General features: G+C 41.0%; 1 protein-coding gene across 1 annotated transcript; it reads left to right on the top strand.

Moving 5' to 3' along the window:
- Nucleotides 1–20303: 20303 nt before the first annotated feature.
- On the top strand, nt 20304–21407 carry LOC145162523 (transcription factor PRE6-like). Its single transcript, XM_079081643.1, has 2 exons — nt 20304–20510; nt 21162–21407. Exons 1-2 carry the CDS (start codon nt 20385–20387, stop codon nt 21312–21314), a joined length of 279 nt encoding a protein of 92 aa, XP_078937769.1. The 5' UTR covers nt 20304–20384; the 3' UTR covers nt 21315–21407.
- Nucleotides 21408–22320: the final 913 nt, after the last annotated feature.

The following is a 22320-nucleotide window of genomic DNA, read 5'->3' as shown; positions in this document are numbered from 1 at the left end:
TGACTCTGTGTCCTATAACCTGACCCATACCTGGTACCCTTATGATGACTTGATGTATACTAAGCATACATATATATAGAATCGGGTAGAAAATAGATTGGGTGAATTCGTTCCAAGCCCACAACCAAACAAGGAACAGGAAATGAAGCGGAGAGCACACATCCTATTACCTGTCGGACCCTATTGGTATATATATATCTTGTGATGTATACATTAAGGAATCATAAGACTAGCATTATGGTCCTTTCTTTTAATCGTAGCCTTCTACCAAGGCATCTTCTGTTATGTGCTAGACTCGACTGTTCCGTTTGTCGTTTGTAAAAATGTATATTTTCCCTAGTTTATAACTATCTTGACTCGAAAATAGTTTGAGTTTGGCTTTCAAGTGGTACTGTCACTTTATGAAAGTGATGGGAAATGTAAGTACACCGTTGTCGTTTATAATGACACGCGGATGTACTAATAACCTAAAAACATATTTGTTTTATTACGGTTATAATGTGAAGGCTAGAACCCCTACTAAACGCTCTCCCTGTCAAGAGATTAAGGGAACTAAACGCGACCTCTGCAAATTCTTGCAAGCCGTGTAATTCACATTAAAGTATATGATCATGTATACCCAATATAACTATCACCTTTTGTTTAAAACAACGAGTTAGTGATTCATTGGTATAATTAGATCCTGTATGTGTTCTCATGCTATAGCAACCTAACTTGTTTGTTTTGTACTATATATTGTACGTTCTCTCTGTATGGTATTGTTTGATTCTCTTCACTATATGTTCTGTATGGTATTGTTTGATTCATGTAAGAACTGACTCTTTGTGTTCTTCCTTGTACTAGAAGTAATGAATAGCATTCTCCTAAACTTTACCTATTATAGTTTACTAATGTTCTACTTGGACTGTTACTGAAAAGACTCGTTTATCTACTAAGTTATGCTTGTACTTTAAAAACAGAGTTTTGTATAACTATAAAGTAACATAACTTTAAAAGAGTTTTTGAAATGTTTTGACAACTTATAAATGACATAAGTAACATTTTGAAAGATGTTTATAACAAACATTTACACAATTATCATTGTGTTCAACTTGTATCCCCCCCCCCTTAAACATTTAAAACAGTTAAAAGATTCATTACGGGGTATGAACTCACCTGATGTGGGTGATTCAAACGGGTATGAGTGTAAGGATGAGAAGTTCCACGAATGAAGTCCCGAGACACAATAAGTCCTAAATGACATATAAGGACACATATTGACATGAATATAGTGTTTATAAACAACTATATGAAAGGAAACACCTTCCGGGACTAGGAAACACCCTGATCAAGTGTTGGAATCACATGTGATTCATCAAAGGAAAGTGAAATGGCACTAACATGTGTTTACGGTCATGAGTTTACGGCCCAAGGGAGTTTACGGCCATAAACTCATGGTCAAACATGCTAAAGTGTTGGTTTGAATGCTAGGAAACTTTAAGGACTTTTGCTTTACACTTGTATGAAGAAGACCACCTCAAATGAGGCTTTTGATGAGTTTACGGCCCAAAGGGGTTTACGGCCGTAAACTCATGGTCATTATGATCTTGAGTGAAGTTTAAGGTCCTTCAAACATCAAGGAAGGGTTATGGGTCACTTGCCTTGCATGTTATAGGGTTTATGGCCCTAATGGCCACCAAAAAGGGGTTTACGGCCTTGGGAGTTTACGGCCGTAAACTCCATTTGATCTTGTGTTCTTGATGTTTTCTAGTCTCTAAGCATGGATACTAACTAGATATGAAGTATAGGGAAGTGTACTTACGATCTAGAAGCTTGAAATGGTTGATATTGGCCAAGAACACTAGTGTGTGTTCTTGGTGAAACTTGAAGATCTAAGAAAACATGATTTCCATGGATGAATCATGAGGATGAAGCTAGTTAAGAAGGATTATCAACAAACTAGAGAAAGAACACTTACAATTTTTGAAGATCAAGTATGAAGATAGGGATGATACTTGAGAGGAAACTCATGTGTTCTTCAGGGGAAAGTGAAAGAATGAAGAAAAGTGAAGGAAATGGACTTATATGGAGGAGTTTACGGCCTACATGAGTTTACAGCCGTAAACTCCATGTTTACGGTCGTAAACTCCATAGGATGGAGTTTAGGGTTTGAATCTTGTACTGTGGCCTTAGCAGATAAAATCCAACACTTATTTCTTAAGTGTACTAGGCTAAAACTCCTCAGAAAGACCTTTAACAAGGATAGAACTCATTACTAATGAGTTTGACACTCATTTGAGTTGATTGACTGGGCTTTAAAATAAAAAAATTTCCGGGTTGTCACAGATTTTGGTCGACCCGGCCAAAATCGAGGCAGTCATGCAGTGGGAGGTTCCGAGATCTCCCTCAGATATCAGCAGTTTTCTGGGATTGGCAGGGTACTACCGGATATTCATACAAGATTTCTCCAAGATTTCAGTACCCCTCACTCGTCTGACGAGGAAGGGGTGGATTTCCGGTGAGGCCCTAAGCAGCAGAGGGCGTTTGAGACCCTCCGCCAGCGTTTGTGTGAGGCTCCAGTTTTGACACTCCCGGAGGGAGTTGAGGATTTTGTGGTATTCTGTGATGCATCCATCATAGGTTTAGAGACGGTCCTCATGCAGAGAGGACGAGTGATAGCCTACGCATCGCGTCAGCTGAAGCTGCATGAGACGAGATACCCTACGCATGATTTAGAGCTGGGAGCGGTGGTGTTCGCTCTCAAGATATGGATACATTACCTATATGGGGTCCGTTGTACCATTTACACGGATCACAAGAGCTTGAGACATATCATGGATCAGCCGAACCTGAACATGAGGCAGCGCAGGTGGCTGGATGTAGTCAAGGACTACGATTGCGAGATCCTTTACCACCCTGGTAAAGCGAATGTGGTTGCGGATGCCTTGAGCCGCAAGTGAGCTGGGTTTTCCACCCCAACGAGATGTATGAGGATAACGGTGGATTCTCCACTTGTGAGTTTGATCATAGATGCTTAGGTCGAGGGCAAGCGGCCAGAGAACTGGAAGCTGGAGAGGATCAGGGGTGAGAACACCCGGTTTGTGCAGGATAGTCGGGGATTATTAACCCGATGCGGTCAGGTATGGGTTCCGATGTCTGGTGGGGTCAGACAGACAGTCATGGAGGAGGCTCATAAGTCTCATTTATATATTCACCCGGGGGCCACCAAGATGTACCGGGATTTGAGTTTGAGCTACTGGTGGCCGTGCATGAAGCGAGAAATCGCTCGGTACGTCGAGAGGTGCTTGACTTGTAGGATGGTCAAGGCCGAGGATCAGAGACCGCATGGCAAGCTGCAGCCCCTGGAGATCCCCATGTGGAAATGGGAACAGATCACGATGGATTTTATTACCAAGTTGCCAAGAACGGCGAAGGGGTTTGATGCTATATGGGTCATCGTGGATCGATTGACCAATAGTGCCCATTTCTTGGCCATACGGGAGAGTTCATCGGCCAAGAAGTTAGCCGACGTGTACGTCCGTGATATCGTGGCTCTCCATGGGGTTCCGGTCTCCATCGTCTCCGACCAGGATGTTAGGTTTACCTCCCGTTTCTAGCAAAGGTTCCACGAGGAACTAGGCACGCGGCTGCACTTTATTACAACATTCCATCCGCAGACCGATGGTCAGAGCGAGAGGACCATACAGACCCTCGAGGACATGTTGAGGGATTGTGTTATTGACTTCGGTGGGAGCTAGGATTCCCACCTACCCCTTGCAGAGTTCACCTACAACAACAACTACCATTCCAGCATTGGCGCTCCGCCTTTCGATCTGTTGTACGGGCGGATATGTCGCACCCCGGTTTGTTGGGGAGAGGTTGGCCACAATGTGTTGGGACGGACAGAGGTAGTTTTACAACTACCGAGAAGATTCAGCAGATTAGACAACGATTACAGACCGCTTAGAGTCGACATAAGAGTTACGCCGACAGACGCCGATCTGACTTGGAGTTTCAGGTAGGTGACATGGTGCTACTGAAGGTTTCGCCCTGGAAGGGTGTGATTCGCTTCAGGAAGAGGGGAAAGTTGGGTCCCCGATACATTGGACCATTTCGGGTTATCGCCAGGGTAACATCCCGAACTTCGCCGGTATATTTCGAATCCCTTCTCTTTATTTAATTGCCATTGTAGTCCCTGGAGTTGGTTGAGTTGGGCCATGAGGAGTATAAGTACTAAAGTTGCAACTTTAAGTCAGGAAGGAGCACGTTGAACGTACATAAGGGTACGTTGAGCGTACTAGGCGCGCCCTAGTACGCTGGGCGTACACTCATGTACGCTGGGCGTACTCATGTCAGGAGAAAATCCTAATATTTAGGGTTTGGGGACTATATAAACACCCTTATGGATCATTTCCTCTGATTATCCTCAGCCTCCACTGCCTACATTCGTCCTCCCCAAAACCTTAGCTCTTCCTTGTGGGTGTAAGCTTATTTGGTGTGTGTTTAGAGTGTTTCAAGAGGAAGGCATTGCATCCAAGTGTTGGAGAAGAAGATCAAGTTCATAGATCTGAAGATAGTTTGTGCTCAAGAAGATCCAGAAGGTATAAAGTTCCAAACTTTATGCATATATGCTTAGATCTCATCATTTTACCTTATTAGACGCATTTCTTGTCCCAAAAGCCATAAATTAGTGCATGATGTGTTATGTATGAAAAGAGCTGTCCTTCCAAGCTCTCGAAGGGACCTTGAGTGATAAAAATAAGGTCCCATAGGTTGTAGGTGTCCCATGCAAGAGAAATAAGGTCTTAATGGATTAAGACCAAGCATTTAGGACTTTATGGACGTCCAAAGTGATAAAGTTCGTGACTTTATGGACCCTGGGCATGTTAGGGCTCTGGATCTAAGATTAGGACTTAAGTGCTTAAGCCATTAAGCACTTAATAAGGTTTTGGCCAGTTATGGAGTACGCCCAACATAAATCTAGTACGCCCAGCGTACTAGGTCAACCACCCTGTTGGTGGTCAACATCTGGTCGCGTACGCCCCGCGTACGTCCTCTGTTGGGCCATTGACATTTGGGCTTCGGGTATTGGGTTGTTTATGGGCTAAAGGGACTTAGGCCTTTGTTGGACTTAGTGAATAAGATGTTATGGGCCAATTAGTGGTAGTGGATCATGGGCTTAGGCCCAATAAGAAGATTGGGCCCAATTTAGTAAATTGGGCCAATAGTGGACTTATATATATGGACCTGCAAGTCGAGGGCTTGGTGTGGGACTTTGGCCAACAAAAAGGGAATGGACTTAATGAGTTATGCGGACACTTAGTCAAGGGAGTAATGCTAGGTATTAACCTAGTATTTATTATTATGTGACGGTTCGGGATTCCCGGTGAGACAGCAGTCAGAGAATTACAGTATTTCAGCAGTACTTGCGAGGTGAGTTACCTCACTATACTAAAGGGGTCTAAGGAACCAAGGCCGGCCCATTGGATATGTTATCCTGGCAGTGTTAGAATGTTGAGTATGAGTTAGTGTTGCATGCTAGTGGTTATGCCAGTTAGGTAGATCTGTAGGACTACCTGTGTTGTTATATGAATATCTGCATGCTCAGTAGTTATGTTATATGTTGATATGTTATGTGGGAATGGTTGAGGATGTACTGCTTCATGCGGTCACCAACAAACCCTAGGAGCATTCTAGATAGGAGCTGTGGGCCCGGTAGGCAATCCAGACTCGTACTGTGGGCTCGGTGGCAATCCAGATGTGAGTTGTGGGCCCAGTAGCCAATCCAGACTCACACTGTGGGCCCAGGGGTATTCCAGTCTGTAAAACTGTGGACCTAGTACATGCTGTTATTTGTATACGTATTATGTGCAGTTTGGGGAACTCATTAAGCCTCAGGCTTACAGTTTCAGTTTATTGTTTCAGGTACATCAGGGGATTGCGGCAAGGCGAAGGCGTGATCGTATAGCTCCTCATATTTATTTTTATGTTCTGGGATACTCTGATATTATACCTTTTGAAAACAAGTTTTGTAATAACTAATGGCTTTTGGATTGTTTAAAAAGTTTTAAATTTGCTTAAATTTTATGGGCGTTACAAAAAGGGGTCCGTCAAGGCGATCCCGTGTCTCCATTTGTAACGACCCAAAAATCACTGGTAAAAATTCCATTTTTTTTACAGCTAGAACATTGATACCATATATTTCAAACATGCCAAATTCTCATTAAGTAAAACATTTATCAGAGTTCATCCCAAAAATCAATCATTGCGGAAATCATAGGTGTATGGACTGCGATCAATCTGAGCCCTTCATTTCCAAATTGATGATACCTGAAACCAAAACTGTAAACCGTAAGCACAAAGCTTAGTGATTCCCCCAGAGCATACTCCACACACACAATCCATATAACACATATCCTGTTAGCTATAAAAGCTACCTGTATCACATTTCCTGCTAGCTATAAAAGCTACATATAACACATAAGCCATGCATACCAAAAACATGTAAGTATGTCGTGGGCTCCTCCCAGGGTCTTACACCATTGTGCCATGGGCTACCCCACATGGTCTTAACCTGAGAATGCCATGGGCTACCCCACATGGTCTTATATCTAATTGTCACGGGCTCCCCCCGAGGTCTTCCATGCAAGTATCACAAAGACAACTAGCATAACACATATCACGTAAACATATCATATATCATAGAAATATCTACACATAACACAAATAAACCTGTAAGGATGTCGTGGGCTCCCCCAGGGTCTTACACCATTGTGCCATGGGCTACCCCACATGGTCTTTACCTAGGAATGCCATGGGCTACCCCACATGGTCTTACATCCAATGCTACGGGCTCCCCCCGGGGTCTTCCATGCAATAACATACAATCACATAGCATATCAAATCACAGAATGACTAACACATATACCCTAATAACATAATGGGCCGGCCTTGGTGCCTTAGACCCATGGGTATGGTGAGAAGAGTCACCTCGCACTGCAGAAGCTTCCCGCATGAATTCTTTAGCTGCTGCCCTGCCAGCTTCCCGAGCTGTCGCTACCAATCAATATACCCAATTAGCAATTGGGTCCCATACCATAATCCTTAATCCATGCATGGGGTAAAATGACCATTCTACCCCTGGCCCAGTATGATCCAACACTAAGGCCCAAACCAAAAACAAAGCCCAACATTATAATGTCCATAAAATCATCGATGGCCCAATTTTCCAAATTGGGCCCAGACCTTCCTAATGGATCCTATACTGAAGCCCAATATTCCCCTTAGTCAATAATCCTGACCCAATTGGCCCACGAAGGCCCACAACAACCTAGTCCAAGAATTGGCCCAAACCGAGGCCCATAATGCGAAGTTCATTTCTATATTGGGCCACAAGGCCCAATAGGCCCAACTATTCCATTATTGGCCCAAAGATGCATTCAGGCCCAACTATCAGCAAATCCAGGCCCAAAACCATTAGGGCCTAAAGGTCCGAAGTCCATAAAGGCCCAAGTCCTCCTGAGAGCGTATGCCCAGCGTACCTCTTCTGTACGCTTAACAAACTGAGCAAATGGACTGTACGCGCAACGTACTACATAGTACGCCCAGCGTACAAACAGCTTATGCACAACATCCATTAAGTGCTTAATACTTGATCCAACAAGTCCAAACCACAGATCTGAGCTATACTTAACGTCTAAACCCATAAAGTCACTGACTTGGTGACTTTGCATGCCCCAAACAAACCCAAACTCCAAAAATGGCATTCAACTTCCATAAAAGTGACCCTAACTCAAGCATGAACCCATTAAGACCATCAAGATGGAAACTTTCTACCTTAGGGACTCAAATAGCATCAAGGGTGGCAACCCCAAGCCTAAAAACAGATTTGGAACCATAAAGCTCCATTCTTGGGACCAAAAGATCCAAAAAACTAAACATAATAGATCTAAGCATTCAATGGTCAAGTTCAAAGCTTTATACCTTTATCAAGCTGAGAATGAGTCACAAAAGCCAGATCCATAAGCTTCTTCTTGATCTCCATTTATGCATCTAACTCAACCTTCTTGAAAATGAGCCAAACACTCCAAAAATGTGCTCCATAAGCTCAAAATGCCACCATGAATGGTATAATACGATTTCTAGGGTTTAGAGGGGTGGAGGCTGAAGATGTTAGGGTTTGGTTATGTAATAAGGAGTTTAAATAGGGTCCAAGACCCTAAAATAGGGTTCTGATCTGACTGGAGTACGCCCAACGTACATATGGTACGCCCAGCGTACTCCGAACAACATTCGCGATCCTCCTGGTTAGTACGCCCAGCGTACTCCAGGGTACGCCCAGCGTCTACCCTCTTTACTAGTACGCCCCGCGTACACTTTGTGTACGCCCCGCGTACCCGGCTAAGCCTGAAAACCACGAAACTTCCGAAGGCCATAACTTATTCGTTACAAGCCCGATTCCGACGATCCTTATATCCACGGAAAGGTGACGAGAAGCTCTACACATCTATCAACTCATATATTCCTTTAGACCTTCCGAACAAAAATCCATTTTCCACAAAAGCCCGAACTGACACTTTACCGAAATACCCCTAAGCTCCAAAACACAAACCGAACACCCGAATCACTTCTAATACATCACCCGCACCCAAATGGGCCTAGATATTGCCTTCTATAGAGCCATACTCCTCATGATGACCAACCTTCGACCCACAGCCTCAGACTAGAAGTCAATTCGGAACAGAGTGTTACACCATTTCTCTTCATCATCACTATGGAGGGGGTTAAATGTGGCTATTAAAGCAGCTTGCAACAATTCAACAAATTCCAAATTCCAAAACCGAGGTATCTCACCTTTTCTATGCAGATGATGTTATATTTGTGGGGAATTGGTCAAGAATAAACTTAAAGAACCTTTCTCATATTCTCCGTTGCTTTAATGACTCTTCCGGCTTAAAAGTAAACTTCTATAAATCAAAGGTGTTTGGTATTGGGTCTTCCGACAGATAGATTTCAAGATGGGCGCAATTGCTTGGATGTGAACCTGCGTCCCTACCATTTACATATTTAGGTGTTCATGTGGGAGCTAACAAGGATCTCAAGAAGAATTAGAAACCAATACTTTATCGATTACAATCTAAACTATCCAAATGGAAAGCCAAGACTTTATTGTTTGGCGGGCGACTAACTCTCGCTAAGTCTATGCTCGACAGCTTACCAATTTACTATTTTTCTCTTTTTAAAGCTCCAACATGTATTCTTGACTCCCTTGAAAAGGTGAGAAGAAATGTACTATGGGGCGGTAATGAAGACAAAACAAAAAGAAACTGGGTGTCTTGGCCAAAAGTGCTTTCCTCAAAGAAGGACGGTGTTTGGTATTGGTAGCTTACATGCCTTAAACATTGCTCTCTTAGTCAAATGGTGGTGTCGAAAAAAACTGAAAACAATGCTTTAGCTTTATGGTGTGAAGTTATCCGGGGTATCCATAACCTAAATAGAAAGCCGAAGATTTTCCTAGCAAAAAAATCAAACCCGGGTGTTTGGAATAATATTGCCAAAGTTGCCACTGATCTCATGTCCATTGGTATTGAACCAAAAGACATTTTCTCATTTATTGTAGGTACCGGAGATGAAACACTTTTCTGGAAAGATGACTGGTCGGGTGCTAGTTTATTTCAAGAGCTTTTTCCTAATTTATACTCTCTAGAGAGAACAAAAAAGTGCTCCATTGCAGATCGTGTTGTCGAGGCTGGAACGCATTGGTGGGCCCAGTACTCTCGGTGGCAATCCAGATGTGAGTTGTGGGCCCAGTAGCCAATCCAGACTCACACTGTGGGCCCAGGGGTATTCCAGTCTGTAAAACTGTGGACCTAGTACATGCTGTTATTTGTATACGTATTATGTGCAGTTTGGGGAACTCATTAAGCCTCAGGCTTACAGTTTCAGTTTATTGTTTCAGGTACATCAGGGGATTGCGGCAAGGCGAAGGCGTGATCGTATAGCTCCTCATATTTATTTTTATGTTCTGGGATACTCTGATATTATACCTTTTGAAAACAAGTTTTGTAATAACTAATGGCTTTTGGATTGTTTAAAAAGTTTTAAATTTGCTTAAATTTTATGGGCGTTACAAAAAGGGGTCCGTCAAGGCGATCCCGTGTCTCCATTTGTAACGACCCAAAAATCACTGGTAAAAATTCCATTTTTTTTACAGCTAGAACATTGATACCATATATTTCAAACATGCCAAATTCTCATTAAGTAAAACATTTATCAGAGTTCATCCCAAAAATCAATCATTGCGGAAATCATAGGTGTATGGACTGCGATCAATCTGAGCCCTTCATTTCCAAATTGATGATACCTGAAACCAAAACTGTAAACCGTAAGCACAAAGCTTAGTGATTCCCCCAGAGCATACTCCACACACACAATCCATATAACACATATCCTGTTAGCTATAAAAGCTACCTGTATCACATTTCCTGCTAGCTATAAAAGCTACATATAACACATAAGCCATGCATACCAAAAACATGTAAGTATGTCGTGGGCTCCTCCCAGGGTCTTACACCATTGTGCCATGGGCTACCCCACATGGTCTTAACCTGAGAATGCCATGGGCTACCCCACATGGTCTTATATCTAATTGTCACGGGCTCCCCCCGAGGTCTTCCATGCAAGTATCACAAAGACAACTAGCATAACACATATCACGTAAACATATCATATATCATAGAAATATCTACACATAACACAAATAAACCTGTAAGGATGTCGTGGGCTCCCCCAGGGTCTTACACCATTGTGCCATGGGCTACCCCACATGGTCTTTACCTAGGAATGCCATGGGCTACCCCACATGGTCTTACATCCAATGCTACGGGCTCCCCCCGGGGTCTTCCATGCAATAACATACAATCACATAGCATATCAAATCACAGAATGACTAACACATATACCCTAATAACATAATGGGCCGGCCTTGGTGCCTTAGACCCATGGGTATGGTGAGAAGAGTCACCTCGCACTGCAGAAGCTTCCCGCATGAATTCTTTAGCTGCTGCCCTGCCAGCTTCCCGAGCTGTCGCTACCAATCAATATACCCAATTAGCAATTGGGTCCCATACCATAATCCTTAATCCATGCATGGGGTAAAATGACCATTCTACCCCTGGCCCAGTATGATCCAACACTAAGGCCCAAACCAAAAACAAAGCCCAACATTATAATGTCCATAAAATCATCGATGGCCCAATTTTCCAAATTGGGCCCAGACCTTCCTAATGGATCCTATACTGAAGCCCAATATTCCCCTTAGTCAATAATCCTGACCCAATTGGCCCACGAAGGCCCACAACAACCTAGTCCAAGAATTGGCCCAAACCGAGGCCCATAATGCGAAGTTCATTTCTATATTGGGCCACAAGGCCCAATAGGCCCAACTATTCCATTATTGGCCCAAAGATGCATTCAGGCCCAACTATCAGCAAATCCAGGCCCAAAACCATTAGGGCCTAAAGGTCCGAAGTCCATAAAGGCCCAAGTCCTCCTGAGAGCGTATGCCCAGCGTACCTCTTCTGTACGCTTAACAAACTGAGCAAATGGACTGTACGCGCAACGTACTACATAGTACGCCCAGCGTACAAACAGCTTATGCACAACATCCATTAAGTGCTTAATACTTGATCCAACAAGTCCAAACCACAGATCTGAGCTATACTTAACGTCTAAACCCATAAAGTCACTGACTTGGTGACTTTGCATGCCCCAAACAAACCCAAACTCCAAAAATGGCATTCAACTTCCATAAAAGTGACCCTAACTCAAGCATGAACCCATTAAGACCATCAAGATGGAAACTTTCTACCTTAGGGACTCAAATAGCATCAAGGGTGGCAACCCCAAGCCTAAAAACAGATTTGGAACCATAAAGCTCCATTCTTGGGACCAAAAGATCCAAAAAACTAAACATAATAGATCTAAGCATTCAATGGTCAAGTTCAAAGCTTTATACCTTTATCAAGCTGAGAATGAGTCACAAAAGCCAGATCCATAAGCTTCTTCTTGATCTCCATTTATGCATCTAACTCAACCTTCTTGAAAATGAGCCAAACACTCCAAAAATGTGCTCCATAAGCTCAAAATGCCACCATGAATGGTATAATACGATTTCTAGGGTTTAGAGGGGTGGAGGCTGAAGATGTTAGGGTTTGGTTATGTAATAAGGAGTTTAAATAGGGTCCAAGACCCTAAAATAGGGTTCTGATCTGACTGGAGTACGCCCAACGTACATATGGTACGCCCAGCGTACTCCGAACAACATTCGCGATCCTCCTGGTTAGTACGCCCAGCGTACTCCAGGGTACGCCCAGCGTCTACCCTCTTTACTAGTACGCCCCGCGTACACTTTGTGTACGCCCCGCGTACCCGGCTAAGCCTGAAAACCACGAAACTTCCGAAGGCCATAACTTATTCGTTACAAGCCCGATTCCGACGATCCTTATATCCACGGAAAGGTGACGAGAAGCTCTACACATCTATCAACTCATATATTCCTTTAGACCTTCCGAACAAAAATCCATTTTCCACAAAAGCCCGAACTGACACTTTACCGAAATACCCCTAAGCTCCAAAACACAAACCGAACACCCGAATCACTTCTAATACATCACCCGCACCCAAATGGGCCTAGATATTGCCTTCTATAGAGCCATACTCCTCATGATGACCAACCTTCGACCCACAGCCTCAGACTAGAAGTCAATTCGGAACAGAGTGTTACACCATTTCTCTTCATCATCACTATGGAGGGGGTTAAATGTGGCTATTAAAGCAGCTTGCAACAATTCAACAAATTCCAAATTCCAAAACCGAGGTATCTCACCTTTTCTATGCAGATGATGTTATATTTGTGGGGAATTGGTCAAGAATAAACTTAAAGAACCTTTCTCATATTCTCCGTTGCTTTAATGACTCTTCCGGCTTAAAAGTAAACTTCTATAAATCAAAGGTGTTTGGTATTGGGTCTTCCGACAGATAGATTTCAAGATGGGCGCAATTGCTTGGATGTGAACCTGCGTCCCTACCATTTACATATTTAGGTGTTCATGTGGGAGCTAACAAGGATCTCAAGAAGAATTAGAAACCAATACTTTATCGATTACAATCTAAACTATCCAAATGGAAAGCCAAGACTTTATTGTTTGGCGGGCGACTAACTCTCGCTAAGTCTATGCTCGACAGCTTACCAATTTACTATTTTTCTCTTTTTAAAGCTCCAACATGTATTCTTGACTCCCTTGAAAAGGTGAGAAGAAATGTACTATGAGGCGGTAATGAAGACAAAACAAAAAGAAACTGGGTGTCTTGGCCAAAAGTGCTTTCCTCAAAGAAGGACGGTGTTTGGTATTGGTAGCTTACATGCCTTAAACATTGCTCTCTTAGTCAAATGGTGGTGTCGAAAAAAACTGAAAACAATGCTTTAGCTTTATGGTGTGAAGTTATCCGGGGTATCCATAACCTAAATAGAAAGCCGAAGATTTTCCTAGCAAAAAAATCAAACCCGGGTGTTTGGAATAATATTGCCAAAGTTGCCACTGATCTCATGTCCATTGGTATTGAACCAAAAGACATTTTCTCATTTATTGTAGGTACCGGAGATGAAACACTTTTCTGGAAAGATGACTGGTCGGGTGCTAGTTTATTTCAAGAGCTTTTTCCTAATTTATACTCTCTAGAGAGAACAAAAAAGTGCTCCATTGCAGATCGTGTTGTCGAGGCTGGAACGCATTGGTGGGCCCAGTACTCTCGGTGGCAATCCAGATGTGAGTTGTGGGCCCAGTAGCCAATCCAGACTCACACTGTGGGCCCAGGGGTATTCCAGTCTGTAAAACTGTGGACCTAGTACATGCTGTTATTTGTATACGTATTATGTGCAGTTTGGGGAACTCATTAAGCCTCAGGCTTACAGTTTCAGTTTATTGTTTCAGGTACATCAGGGGATTGCGGCAAGGCGAAGGCGTGATCGTATAGCTCCTCATATTTATTTTTATGTTCTGGGATACTCTGATATTATACCTTTTGAAAACAAGTTTTGTAATAACTAATGGCTTTTGGATTGTTTAAAAAGTTTTAAATTTGCTTAAATTTTATGGGCGTTACAAAAAGGGGTCCGTCAAGGCGATCCCGTGTCTCCATTTGTAACGACCCAAAAATCACTGGTAAAAATTCCATTTTTTTTACAGCTAGAACATTGATACCATATATTTCAAACATGCCAAATTCTCATTAAGTAAAACATTTATCAGAGTTCATCCCAAAAATCAATCATTGCGGAAATCATAGGTGTATGGACTGCGATCAATCTGAGCCCTTCATTTCCAAATTGATGATACCTGAAACCAAAACTGTAAACCGTAAGCACAAAGCTTAGTGATTCCCCCAGAGCATACTCCACACACACAATCCATATAACACATATCCTGTTAGCTATAAAAGCTACCTGTATCACATTTCCTGCTAGCTATAAAAGCTACATATAACACATAAGCCATGCATACCAAAAACATGTAAGTATGTCGTGGGCTCCTCCCAGGGTCTTACACCATTGTGCCATGGGCTACCCCACATGGTCTTAACCTGAGAATGCCATGGGCTACCCCACATGGTCTTATATCTAATTGTCACGGGCTCCCCCCGAGGTCTTCCATGCAAGTATCACAAAGACAACTAGCATAACACATATCACGTAAACATATCATATATCATAGAAATATCTACACATAACACAAATAAACCTGTAAGGATGTCGTGGGCTCCCCCAGGGTCTTACACCATTGTGCCATGGGCTACCCCACATGGTCTTTACCTAGGAATGCCATGGGCTACCCCACATGGTCTTACATCCAATGCTACGGGCTCCCCCCGGGGTCTTCCATGCAATAACATACAATCACATAGCATATCAAATCACAGAATGACTAACACATATACCCTAATAACATAATGGGCCGGCCTTGGTGCCTTAGACCCATGGGTATGGTGAGAAGAGTCACCTCGCACTGCAGAAGCTTCCCGCATGAATTCTTTAGCTGCTGCCCTGCCAGCTTCCCGAGCTGTCGCTACCAATCAATATACCCAATTAGCAATTGGGTCCCATACCATAATCCTTAATCCATGCATGGGGTAAAATGACCATTCTACCCCTGGCCCAGTATGATCCAACACTAAGGCCCAAACCAAAAACAAAGCCCAACATTATAATGTCCATAAAATCATCGATGGCCCAATTTTCCAAATTGGGCCCAGACCTTCCTAATGGATCCTATACTGAAGCCCAATATTCCCCTTAGTCAATAATCCTGACCCAATTGGCCCACGAAGGCCCACAACAACCTAGTCCAAGAATTGGCCCAAACCGAGGCCCATAATGCGAAGTTCATTTCTATATTGGGCCACAAGGCCCAATAGGCCCAACTATTCCATTATTGGCCCAAAGATGCATTCAGGCCCAACTATCAGCAAATCCAGGCCCAAAACCATTAGGGCCTAAAGGTCCGAAGTCCATAAAGGCCCAAGTCCTCCTGAGAGCGTATGCCCAGCGTACCTCTTCTGTACGCTTAACAAACTGAGCAAATGGACTGTACGCGCAACGTACTACATAGTACGCCCAGCGTACAAACAGCTTATGCACAACATCCATTAAGTGCTTAATACTTGATCCAACAAGTCCAAACCACAGATCTGAGCTATACTTAACGTCTAAACCCATAAAGTCACTGACTTGGTGACTTTGCATGCCCCAAACAAACCCAAACTCCAAAAATGGCATTCAACTTCCATAAAAGTGACCCTAACTCAAGCATGAACCCATTAAGACCATCAAGATGGAAACTTTCTACCTTAGGGACTCAAATAGCATCAAGGGTGGCAACCCCAAGCCTAAAAACAGATTTGGAACCATAAAGCTCCATTCTTGGGACCAAAAGATCCAAAAAACTAAACATAATAGATCTAAGCATTCAATGGTCAAGTTCAAAGCTTTATACCTTTATCAAGCTGAGAATGAGTCACAAAAGCCAGATCCATAAGCTTCTTCTTGATCTCCATTTATGCATCTAACTCAACCTTCTTGAAAATGAGCCAAACACTCCAAAAATGTGCTCCATAAGCTCAAAATGCCACCATGAATGGTATAATACGATTTCTAGGGTTTAGAGGGGTGGAGGCTGAAGATGTTAGGGTTTGGTTATGTAATAAGGAGTTTAAATAGGGTCCAAGACCCTAAAATAGGGTTCTGATCTGACTGGAGTACGCCCAACGTACATATGGTACGCCCAGCGTACTCCGAACAACATTCGCGATCCTCCTGGTTAGTACGCCCAGCGTACTCCAGGGTACGCCCAGCGTCTACCCTCTTTACTAGTACGCCCCGCGTACACTTTGTGTACGCCCCGCGTACCCGGCTAAGCCTGAAAACCACGAAACTTCCGAAGGCCATAACTTATTCGTTACAAGCCCGATTCCGACGATCCTTATATCCACGGAAAGGTGACGAGAAGCTCTACACATCTATCAACTCATATATTCCTTTAGACCTTCCGAACAAAAATCCATTTTCCACAAAAGCCCGAACTGACACTTTACCGAAATACCCCTAAGCTCCAAAACACAAACCGAACACCCGAATCACTTCTAATACATCACCCGCACCCAAATGGGCCTAGATATTGCCTTCTATAGAGCCATACTCCTCATGATGACCAACCTTCGACCCACAGCCTCAGACTAGAAGTCAATTCGGAACAGAGTGTTACACCATTTCTCTTCATCATCACTATGGAGGGGGTTAAATGTGGCTATTAAAGCAGCTTGCAACAATTCAACAAATTCCAAATTCCAAAACCGAGGTATCTCACCTTTTCTATGCAGATGATGTTATATTTGTGGGGAATTGGTCAAGAATAAACTTAAAGAACCTTTCTCATATTCTCCGTTGCTTTAATGACTCTTCCGGCTTAAAAGTAAACTTCTATAAATCAAAGGTGTTTGGTATTGGGTCTTCCGACAGATAGATTTCAAGATGGGCGCAATTGCTTGGATGTGAACCTGCGTCCCTACCATTTACATATTTAGGTGTTCATGTGGGAGCTAACAAGGATCTCAAGAAGAATTAGAAACCAATACTTTATCGATTACAATCTAAACTATCCAAATGGAAAGCCAAGACTTTATTGTTTGGCGGGCGACTAACTCTCGCTAAGTCTATGCTCGACAGCTTACCAATTTACTATTTTTCTCTTTTTAAAGCTCCAACATGTATTCTTGACTCCCTTGAAAAGGTGAGAAGAAATGTACTATGGGGCGGTAATGAAGACAAAACAAAAAGAAACTGGGTGTCTTGGCCAAAAGTGCTTTCCTCAAAGAAGGACGGTGTTTGGTATTGGTAGCTTACATGCCTTAAACATTGCTCTCTTAGTCAAATGGTGGTGTCGAAAAAAACTGAAAACAATGCTTTAGCTTTATGGTGTGAAGTTATCCGGGGTATCCATAACCTAAATAGAAAGCCGAAGATTTTCCTAGCAAAAAAATCAAACCCGGGTGTTTGGAATAATATTGCCAAAGTTGCCACTGATCTCATGTCCATTGGTATTGAACCAAAAGACATTTTCTCATTTATTGTAGGTACCGGAGATGAAACACTTTTCTGGAAAGATGACTGGTCGGGTGCTAGTTTATTTCAAGAGCTTTTTCCTAATTTATACTCTCTAGAGAGAACAAAAAAGTGCTCCATTGCAGATCGTGTTGTCGAGGCTGGAACGCATTGGTCTTGGAAATGTCCCCCAAGCAGCAATATAGAAGATATGGAGATTAATCAATTCAATCATATCATTGGAAACCTAACTCTTCACAATCGACCAGATGGTTGTTGTTGTCTCTTGCAAGCTGATGGGAAATACATTGTCGAATGCCTTCGTAATGCAATTGATAAAAGACTAACTATACATGGTGGTGTCGATTTCAACTGGTTGAACATTGTGCCGACGAAGGTTTCCTGGTGTGGAGAGCTCGTCTCGATCGTATTCCGACTATGGTTGCTGTTAAAGAGCGCGGTGTGTGTATGCCTTCTTCTTGTCGTATTTGTAATTGTGATGTTGAATCATCCAATCACCTATTGGTTTCATGTCCATTCGTTGCAAAAATATGGATCAAAATTTTAATTTATGTGGAATTTCTACTCAAGAGATGCATACACTGGCAGATCTTCTTGATTTTGCTTCTAAATGGGGACATTATCTAAAAAAAAGTGATTTCAAGCTATTTGTTACGATACAATTTGGAGCATTTGGAAGGCGAGAAACGATCTACTGTTTATTAGGAGATGCTTTTCAATTTCAAACATTGTTGATAACATTATTTCTCCGGTGTATGTGTGGAGAAAATTTAGAGGTAAATATGTCGAAATCCCCTGCTATGTTTGGTGTAGTTCCTCTATTTAATCTCTATGTATATCCTCGGTTGTTTGTCCCTTGCCTAGTGACTTGCTAGGCTTGGTTCTGTTATTTAATTTTAGTTTCTTGTCGGTTCCAAAAAAATTATTATTATTATTATTATTATTATTTTCAATTTTTATAATGTTTCGCTTTTAGGTTATGTTTTTTTGTTTTTTCAATTTTTCGTAGTATTTTGTTTCTATTTGTTTTCATTTTGAAAAAAAAAATCATCCACGTTTATAAAATGGTTCCATTTTTCGGTTGTTGTGGATTGATTTTCTTTTTTGAACAACCTGGAACTTTCGAGGTAGTTTTTTACATGAAAACAAACGAAAACCAAACCACTTCACAAAGTGAAGATTTCTTATACCGAAGATTTTTCTTAAAATGAAAACAATAATTAAAAAAAATGTAACAAAAAAATCGAATCATTTAAAAAACAGAAAGAAAAAATAAATATTTTCTAGATTTTTTTTACCTATCCTCGTACTATATTTAGATTATTACAAATGTAATAAAAATTTATTAATTTTATTAAATATAACAAATAGCATAATCTCAAATTCATAGGAAAATAGTAGGAAGAAAAAATACAAGGATATTTAATTTCTCCAAATAAAATATGTAACCGAAATGCTAGGAAACAAAAGTGAACTACTAGACATGAAAATTTTCCCCAACCCGGTGGGGAACTCGGTTGACCCGCCCCAATCGGGGATAAGTATTCCCCACAAAAAACATGTATCGGTTATGGGGGCAGGGATCCCCATTATGCTAAAATCAGGGATGAGTCGGGATCGGGGATGGGCAGAGAAAAATTGAAAATCTAAAAGGGATAAGATTCGATTCCACGCATCCGTCGGGGATGGAAATGGGGATGGGGACGAGGTTAACTCGAGGATGAAGACAGGGATTGTCAACCCCGCCTCATCTCTGTCCCATTTCCATCCTTATAAACTGCATTTATTTTTATATGTTCAAAATATATTAAACCAAAATATTGGAAAACTACCAATTTTGTGGTTAATACAACTATTTTCTTTTTTACTTTCTCGATTTGCTAGTGAAGTAGTTTAGAAGTAATAAACAATATGGATGATTAAACTCAAGAGAGTGGAATAACATAAGTTTTATATCTCTTCTCACTGTTTGTGTTGATAGTATCTACTTCCATTATTTAACTATTTATATATTTGTGCATTGTTCACATTTTTATAATTGCTTCTCTTTACTTTGAATTTTATTACTTGTATCTGTTTTATTTCATAATCACTCACCTTGTTTATTTTATTTTATTTTTGTTATGGTCTAATGCAACAAGATCATCTAGAGATAGGCTCACAGACTTTTCAGTTTTTTTTTTAGGACAGAGTTCAAATATGAAACAATACATGTGCCTACATCTTACCTTTGCATTATCCTATGTTTATTAGACTGATTTTTTTTTTTTTTTTTTTTTTTTTTTTTTTTTTTTTTATTTAGGAACGTCATTCTTCTATTTAAAAATTTGATTTATCTACATAAAATACAATATTTTTGTAGTTATCATACAAATAAATGAATCATATATTTTACGTTGAATATTAATTTTATATAAAAAATTGCAAAATTAAATTGTAAGAAATAAAGTTATCCAATTAGTTTTTATTTGAAAAAAAAATTATAATTACTTCAAATAAAATAAAATACAAAACAACTTGAAACCCTTTAGGCTATTGGTATTTTGATTCTTTTATGCAATTGGTATTCTCTGTAGCTTAGTAGCTCACCCCTACCCCACCCCCACCCCCATCCACCCCATCCACCTGTTTGTTTAAAAGCGAAGCCAAGTTCACATCTTTTTCTGCCATGCAAACCTTCTCTTAAAATTATAATCACCTCTAACTTTCAATTCGTTCGTCCTCTCCGGCAATGTCTAGCAGAAGATCTCGTTCCCAGCAAGGCAGTTCGTCAATCAATGACGCCCAGATGGCCGATCTCATTTCAAAGTTACAACGACTTATTCCCCTTGACGTTAATCACACCACTAGTTCCAAGGTAACTTCTTAACGTTTCTTGTTTATTTATCTTGATTTTTGCATATAATACCTCCATGCCAAGTGTCATCAACCAAACGTACAACCCCCACAAGCATAAAGTACAAAAACCGATTGCCAAATGCCTATTCTTTTGGGGGGGTTCATAACTATAAACCTTGAAAACTATATTGAAATTGATCACTTGGTTCATGGTGGTTGTGTGGTTTTCCTTTGCTTTTGGGTAGATAAGAGGTGTAATAGGGTTCACACACAAACACATACGCTTGCATTAAAGTCTTGTGGTGCACCTAACTCAAGTAGCCAGGTTCCTCATTCCTTCCCTCTTGGGGTGCATGTGACTGTGTTGGACTCATTCAACCATATATATATATATATATATATATATATATATATATATATATATATATATATATATATATATATATATATATATATATATATATATATATATATATATATATATATATATATATATATATATGTCCCTTTGTGCGTCTATAAAGATACTATGGATTCTCTCTCAACTCATTCAAACATATATATAAGGACCTTCGTTCTAATTTTTTTTTTCGTTAAACCCTATTTAGTTATTGTATTATCAGAGTTTATCCACATAAGAAGGTACATTGTTTCTATTTCTGGATTGTAGGTTTCAGCTTCAAAGGTACTCCAGGAGACATGCAATTACATTAGAAGATTGCACAAAGAAGTTGATGATTTGAGTGAGAGATTATCAGAGCTGTTGGAATCTACAGATACCAACAGTGCTCAAGCAGCCATCATCAGGAGCTTAATTATGTGACTATATATTAAGTATATCCGGTTTAATATTAGTTTTTAATCTCATGTATAAGTTACGGAGTTTTATCAATTAATACGCATGTTTTTCTTCGCACATTATCTTAATTCTAGGCTTTCTGGTAATAACCTTCTATTACTTCTTTATGTTCGGACAGCCACCATGTAACTTCTATAATTTTCCTTAATCAACATTTATTAGTTATTACTTCTATCATTTGGAATATATATATATATATATATATATATATATATATATATATATATATATATATATATATATTCAAATAAAAACAAGTTGAGAATAAGAAACTAGGACACTAACTTTTATTCTTTGAAAAAAAAATTCATTTAGTCATTATTCATTATTCATTTGTTATTCAAATAAAAATTACCCATCTCACCCACTCGACCATTATTCATTATTCATTTGTTATTCAAATAAAAATTACCCATCTCACCCACTCGACCCAACCCCACCATATTCTCTCTCTCTCTCTCTCTCTCTCTCTCTCTCTCTCTCTCTCTCCTTCCCTCCCTCCCTCCCTCCCTCCCCCCCTCCCTCCCTCTCTCTCTCTCTCTCTCTCTCTCTCTCTCTCTCTCTCTCTCTCTCTCAGAGTCATCTGGACCTCCATGGACCGCTGCTAATAACCACCATATATACCACCGTCGGAAAGCACCTCATTTGCCTTCTTCTCCAACAAAATGTTGTGGAAACTTCCTGAACATCTTCCTCAGCTTGTCGTCTCCTCTTCATGAACCTTCTCCTTCCGCCACTCCTCCGTCTTGAACCACTGTCTTGAATGGCCGCCATGAACAGCTGGTTTGAACCATGACCCGGTTCATCGGAAACCACATCTTTCCGCCTCTCGTATTCCTGAACCGTCTCTCTCCGCTAGATCTAAAGCAAAAGTCACTGGATATGCAGCAAAAAGTACCATATCTGAAACAAAAAGTCACTAAATCGACTAAATGCTTCTGAAAGGTTTCCTATAGAAACTATTTCTATT

The sequence above is a fragment of the Lactuca virosa genome, chromosome 3 (genome assembly GCF_052849685.1).
Source record: "Lactuca virosa cultivar CGN04683 chromosome 3, Lactuca_virosa_CGN04683_v6, whole genome shotgun sequence".
NCBI classification, from domain to species: Eukaryota; Viridiplantae; Streptophyta; class Magnoliopsida; order Asterales; family Asteraceae; genus Lactuca; species Lactuca virosa.
The sequence above is the reverse complement of the archived record's forward strand: the minus strand, read 5'-3'. Positions and strand labels throughout refer to the sequence as shown.

What these genes read in the sequence shown, in the direction of transcription:
- LOC145162523 (XM_079081643.1), top strand. Translation starts at nt 20,385, where the DNA reads ATGTCTAGCAGAAGATCTCGTTCCCAGCAAGGCAGTTCGTCAATCAAT. An exon ending in ATCACACCACTAGTTCCAAG is followed by an intron (nt 20,511 to 21,161) that starts GTAACTTCTTAA and finishes TCTGGATTGTAG; the next exon opens with GTTTCAGCTTCAAAGGTACT.